The 7,244-nt window shown below is 35.0% G+C and overlaps 1 protein-coding gene across 1 annotated transcript; it reads left to right on the forward strand.

Moving 5' to 3' along the window:
• The first annotated feature begins 5,342 nt into the window (after nt 1-5,342).
• LOC102028738 (olfactory receptor 52A1-like) lies at nt 5,343-6,930 on the forward strand. The gene is made up of 2 exons (XM_005380480.2): nt 5,343-5,404; nt 5,940-6,930. The coding sequence occupies exons 1-2, from the start codon at nt 5,343-5,345 to the stop codon at nt 6,928-6,930; spliced, it is 1,053 nt and encodes a 350-aa protein (XP_005380537.2).
• The last annotated feature ends 314 nt before the right edge of the window (nt 6,931-7,244 follow it).

Here is a 7,244-nt window from a genome sequence, read left to right on the forward strand (position 1 = left end):
TAGAACATCAGGAAGGCCCTCTAGCTCCTCAAGTGCACTATTGAAAACTTGGCTTCTTCCTGCCCTATGACATACCTTTTAAAGGAGTTTTCTGTTTAAATGACATCAATCCAGACTCAGACAATGCCTTTATTCCAAGCAATGCAAAGCTTTTTAAGTAGACACAGAAGTTTTGGCGATCACTAAATGGACTCTTCATGGCTTATAAATGGAAAATAGAGAAAATTCCCAAAATGATAGATGGAAAAAGACAGAGTTCTGATATATCCTTTGATCCAAGAAATTGTGCACAGTATCTCTTGCTTAAATGATTACAATCACTGTTAAATCTACTTTTGTTCAACAACATTTTCCTATTAAACTCATATATCAAATAACTTTCAGACTGACTTTAACAAAATGAAAATGAAAATATGACTACATTGAGCCTCTGTTAACGGTCAATAGCCTATCAAAGGTTGTCTCTCCTACATAGAATAAAGTTAATAATATGCTAAAGATATTAATGATGTTACCATGTTAAAGATGTTTTATGTATATATGTGTTAATATGTATAGTCTCAGTTTGTGAACTTAATTTTCCCCATGATTCTGAAGAAGACGGCCCAGTCATGTTCATCACCCAATGTGGAGTTTGCAAAGGGAAGCAAAATGTTTCTGGAGACTTATGTTAGTGAACTGATTTTTTTGTGAGAAAAATCATTCATGAATTGAGTTATTTACATATATTTATCATAAATATATACATATATTCATATATGTATGTGTAACAGAGTTTTCACTCTGAACACAGCTGGCTTCTCTGGATTCGTGTCCTGCATATTCTACAAAATATTTAAACTGTAATATCATTTAAGTGGGAATAGATCCCTGCAAATTGTTTTATGAATTCTGTTGCTAATGCAGTCCCTGGATTTAAAATATGTCTCTACACTGTTTGTTCAATTCATTCCAAGTTGCATTTTAGGATTCAATTCAAAAGGAATCTAAGAAAGGGGAAAAGTTATCTTTGGCAAAAAATAAAAACAAGAAGATGTCAAGATGTCCAGAGTGAAGAAGGGAGATGGGGAAAGAACTGGAATGGAACATAGCAGGAATTTCTCAAGTATTATGCTTTCAGGATTTTATTCTGGAGTTGATGTTTACTCAGCTGTATATGCATGTCAACTCTCATCAGATATAATTCTTAAGACCTTGTTGTCTTTTTGTAGGCATTTGAGGTATTTCAATTTTGCTTTTAGTATTTAAAAGCTGCTCTAAACTTACCATACACATCTTTTTGTGGACTCGCATACTTGTTTCACTTGAGCAAATATGAAACACTGCAACCACTGGCCATTAAGTAGATAGGTATTTTTTTGTATGGAAATTTTCAGTGGAGAGAAAGATAAAAACATATTAATATAATATGTGAGAAAAATAATATGGATCTAAACAATTTTCACTAGAATTTAAATATCATGTATAATGGGAAGTCTCTGGATTGCTTTTGGAAAAGAGAGACAATGATTTAATAATAACATTTGTGTATGCATGAGGTATATATAAGGGAGATGGGTAGTTACCAAAAAGAGTAGATAATTGATGAGATGACTTTGAGGAACTTAGTGAAATGGATTAAAAAAAAACCCTCCAATACTAATACATTTCTGAAGAAATTGAGAAAACAAAAGGAAATGAAGGTGGTCATAGGTAATACTTGAAAACATTGCTTCTCTTCTCCAAGTCAAGTAAATTTTGAGAACCAAAACACCAACCAAACAATAACGATCTCATGAAAAGCTGGATTGTTTGGAGAAACTTGTCTCTGAAAATAATTTATTTAAATTTCACTCAAAAGTAAAATTAGTGGATGCGTTTTAGCTCAGTGAAGCAGTATTATCTACTATGTGGAAATCACTTGTGAGTCAGTCCATGACATCATAAAAAACAAAGACAGGTGCTGGGGATTTAGCTCAGCGGCAAGAGCGCCTGCCTGGCAAGCGCAAGGTAGTGAGTTCAGTTCCCGGTACCGGAGAAAAACCAAACCAAAACAAAACAAAACAAAAATAAAATAAAAATTAAAAAATAAAAAACAAAGACAAACAAATAAAACCTGTAATTTATTATAAAATATTTGGAACCAAGAGTAACATTTATTCTGCAGTCGTAATAATACTAGCAACATTGGTATTTATAACAATCACTCTTTCTTTGGTACTTCATGCTTGTCCAGTTGAAAAGGTTTAGAAAAGATATTTGCTCTTCATTTCTCTACTGTAGGAAATCTCCATCCTTAAATTAACTTTTTCTCACTTCTAGGATAATTCAGAAAGACCTTCCTCTGAGTGTGACCCAAAACCAGATATCTCCTAGTTCTTAATCTTGGGAGACAACTTTCTTGTGATAATTGGAAAACTTTCTGCTCCATGTTACAGGGCTCAAAAGAGGTGATAAAAAAACCCTGGGGTTCAGAAGGATGATGAGACTCTAGGGGCATCAGAAAGATAATGATGCTCTGGGACCAGCCCAACCTTTAAAGACAGTAGTGATCTTAATATATACATGTGCTGAGAATTTCGGGTGCAAACAAATGGATGCAAGCAACCTATTCATGTGCCAGACCAGTGGTCAGCTCGCCGGGTAACTTTCTGCCTCTAATATGGGTAATTGCTGGGATGGCAGCTGTGGTAGGAAAAATTGATAAAAAGGGGATGTTAAATCTTGCCTTCCTCAATGACTTCCTTGGCTATGATTTTTCCCTCTGTATTTATGACTTGTTTCTTTGCAAAGAAGAAGTAGCTGGACGTGGTGGCACACATTTGTAATCCCATCCCAGCAGACTGCGTAAATCACAAGCTCAAACTTCGCCAGGGCAATTTAGAAGTAAGACCATGTCTCAGAAGAGAAAAATATTAGGGATGTAGCTCAGTGCAAAGGCCCTGGGTTCCATCCCCACTGCTGGAAAACAAATATATAAGGGAATAAATTAGGGAGGTTAAACTGCCAATATTTTGACAGGTATTTAGTTAATATCTTTATGTATCTCTGGTTTCTAAGTAACTAATGACATAAGCAAGTTTGTACTCCAGCTTTCTAGATTATAGTCGATTGAATTCCAACTAATATTCCTTCATTTTTTTGAAAATGAAAAAGTGTAATTTATATTTTAAAAAACCAAAATAACAAAAAATACATAAACAAAATAGCATAGAGAGCAATAAAAATGATATAAAATTCAAAACAAAATATATGTATATATAAGGATAGTTGGAATAGGTGTATTGCTGATGTGGTTTATTGCATCAGGAACAGTCAATGCTTAAAATTTTCTTTTTTCTTGACCAATTTTGCATTTTTGAATTTGGTAATCAGAATGACTGATTTGAAAATAACAGTATGCAGTATAAGAACCATTGTTGAACTCTTACCATCTTATATGGTGAAGCTCTGCATCATTTCCAATGTTTTATTCACTTCTTTATTTCTTTTTTACTTGTTACTGTCTTTGATTTTTGATCTATCTTCCATTTTTTGTCTAGAGGACTGAACAACTTCATTAAAATAACAGTAAGTAATATAACACCCATTGTAAATTTCTATCATTTTGTTTTTTGGTCATGTGTCATTTTTGTTGTTTTTGTGTTGTTTTGATTTTGTCTTCATTGGTGTTTTGTCAGTTTTTAAATTTTTTAAATAAAAAAATTAAATAACAATGAAAAAATAAAAAGTGTAATTTAAAGGCAACCTATTGTTGCTTTCTCCATAAATGTTGGAGATTTCTGAGTAATGTAGATATTTGTGAAAAGACAAGAGAGTATTATTTCTTGAAACAATTTCCTGTCCAATTCATTTGTCCAGCAGAGCCATCTTTCCTACTTCAGGAGAAAAGCATTCCACATTCCTCTTTTCTTCTGTCCTTTTTTAGAAATCATATATTTTCCTTTTCTACCTTATCAGTCGGATCAAGATAACTCCTTCCATGATTGCAGTTAGATTATTTTTAAAAACTGAGGTCATCAAACTTATAGCCTCTTGTCTCTTAAAAGAGATGGCTTAAAGAAAAACATTTCTCCCATTCAATTCCCAATACTTACTAAACCAAGAAAAGACAGGTAATTATTACAAAAGTATTTCTTAAGCAATTTGACCATTTTTATTTGCAAAAAAAATCTGCGAACTGGTATGTCACATTTTTATTTCAATTTTAATCTTTTGATGACTGCTTGGGAGGAGTGTTGATCTTATATATAAAAATGACGGAAGAAAGTTCTTTGTTCTAGAATTTTCCTCCTCACATGGTGTGCTCTTCATTTCTATCATCAAGAAGTTTTCATTTTCTGTGTTTATTTTTTTACTTACTCTAATATTCCACAGCCTGTTTCTATTAGGAGAAAATATCAGACTTTTCATAAGTTACCATATCAAGCTCTCCATAACATACCATGTATTAAGTGTATAAATTATTCTGCAAATAATTCTATAATTTATGTCATTGGTGTAAGTGAAGTCAGTGTCTATATTACATATAAATAGACTGTGGGTAAGGGCTATACTTTAAAAGTGGTAAATGGATACAAAGAAACAATTCTTGTCATCTTTCTGATTTTTAACTCAACTTTAAGTACTTGTTAAACACTAGGCAAGTGATTATATAAAGGCATTATAACGAATTTCATAGGTACAGTACAATGTCCACTTATAGCATTAAACTATTAGGAATCACTGAATAACACTGTATCTATTTCCTTTTCAGTTTCTATAATTTCTAGAAAATCACATCAATTAAATAATAAAATCTATTATTAGAAGCACTGTCTACTTTCTGCACCATCTCTTCCACTCTATATCCCTAAATATTATATGTAAGTATCAAAGAAAATTCTTTTACACAGGAATGTTTTTTCCTTAACCCATATTTATGACTATTTTGACCACAGTTTGTTCATTAGTATTAAAACTAGCCAGTATCTGCATTTGACTGCATGCTGTATTTTCTATTGTCCATTTTTATAAATTTTATATCCCTGTATTCTTTTTTTGCTGTCCAAGTTCATGTGAAAACAGCTTCTCTCTTCTACGTTATTTTACTCAACTGAGCAAACTACTGTAAGGGGCATAATTTACATTGAAAGCCACCTTTCATGGCTGTCTGCAAGAAAACTATCCTTTCAATCTCCTTTAGAGGTGACAGTTAGTGACTTGAAAAGCAGGGGATTATTTCATATTTTGATGAAAGAGCTGAGTGGATAAATTCTTCTCTATCAGATTCCATTTGAGAATACAAAATTGACATTGGGCTCACAGCAGGGCATCTGAACAGTGAGGCTGTATGTCATTGCATCATGATGCCTATCGGGTAAATGGAAAGAAATTTCTTTGGAGCCTTCAAGTTTCACACAACAACTGCTAAGTGTGACAAAGTGTATTTCTCACTAGAATGAGAGAGACAAAAAATAACTAAAGGAAACTTTCTAAACATATCTATCTAGAAGTAAGTCAGGGAAAATGTAAAAGATCAGTATTCTCTGTCTTTAACAAGAGTAAAATGGGGCCTGGTGTGGTAGCACAGAAAGATGAGAGAGAAGTTCAACTTGGTAATTTAGCAATTTAGTGAGAAATCTAAAAAGTCCTGCAAAGGAAGCTCATTTCAAGGGTCCTGAGAGAGCCAGGGAGAGAGGGAGAGAGAGACAGAGACACAGACAGAGAGAAAGAGAGAGAGATTCTGGAACTTTCAAATTTTTCCCTTTAGATGGTTCTACTACAGGTTCCTCATAATTCTTTGCTTCTGTTAACATGAAATGTATTATAAGACTTCATGAAACTATGGTCAAGCCAGCACCAGAGGCACAGTATTTCTTTTCTCAATACAGAACGCAGTCAATGATAACTTAAAGAAAATGGCTGAAAGACACTAAAGCTGAGACCTTTTCACTATCCATCCAAATTCTTTTCTACAGGAATCAGAATCAACCAAAGGAAGGCAGAATATCAACCTCTATAAAACCCATGAACGTATCATATTTGAACCCTACAACTGTAAACTTGATTGGCATTCCTGGGCTGCAGCATGTGCAATTTTGGATTGGGTTTCCTTTCTTTGCTGTGTGCATAGCAGCAATTTTGGGAAACATCATTTTGCTCATCGTCATCCCTGCAGAGCGCAGCTTGCACCAGCCTATGTACATCTTCCTGGCTGTGCCAGCAGCCACTGACATAGGACTCTGTGCAGCCATCGCTCCCAAGATGTTTGCCATCTTCTGGTTCCAGTCTTTCTCCATGGCCTTTGATGCTTGCCTCACCCAGCTGTTCTTCATCCATGCTTTGCAGTGCATGGAGTCCGGCATTCTGTTGGCGATGGCCTTTGACCGCTACGTTGCCATCTGTGATCCTCTGAGACACACGTCCATCCTCACACCTTCCATCCTGGGCCGTCTGATGGCAGCGGTGGCCACCCGCGCCGTGGTGCTGGTTGGTCTGCTTCCCATCCTCATCAAAAGGCTGCATGTGTTCCACTCTGTGCACATTGCCCACTCTTACTGTGAGCACATGGCCGTGGTCAAGCTGGCCGCAGAAGACGCCCGAGTCAACAAGATCTGTGGTCTTTTTGTGGGATTCAGCATTCTGGGATTTGACATGATTTGTATCCTCATCTCCTACTCCCTGATTTTTCAGGCTGTTTTTCGTCTACAGCAAAAGGAAGCACGACTCAAAGCATTCAATACGTGCACAGCTCATATTTTTGTGTTTCTTGAATTTTATATCCTTGCCTTCTTTTCCTTCTTCAGCCACCGTTTTGGGCATGTTGCTCCCCCAACTCACATTCTCCTGTCCACCATCTACCTTCTGCTGCCGCCTGCTCTCAACCCTGTTGTCTATGGGGTAAAAAATGTGGTGATTCGTAAGCGCGTGGCCCAGATGTTTCTTCTGAATTGTGGATCCCAGCAGTGATTGTTGAATATTCATGACCAAGAAGAAGATGGTGTTATTTTTTAAGTACCACAACAGTATGGATGCTTTGTACTATGTTATTTTGTGTTATCATTCTGGAACATAAAAACATTTACTCCAAATTTATTGCTCAATGAATATAAAAAGATTAACATCAATATATAATAAATCAGATGTGTTTATTTTCTCTTTACTTTCAACTAATTTACAATATTTTTACATATTGCTTTTAAAAACCTTGGTGACTTTGTACTTTTTCATTTATGAATTAATTTAATCAATGATTTTGCTGCATCTCATTTTATTCTATATCT

Source organism: Chinchilla lanigera, unplaced genomic scaffold, assembly GCF_000276665.1.
Source record: "Chinchilla lanigera isolate Chin_1 unplaced genomic scaffold, ChiLan1.0 scaffold00013, whole genome shotgun sequence".
Taxonomy (NCBI): Eukaryota; Metazoa; Chordata; class Mammalia; order Rodentia; family Chinchillidae; genus Chinchilla; species Chinchilla lanigera.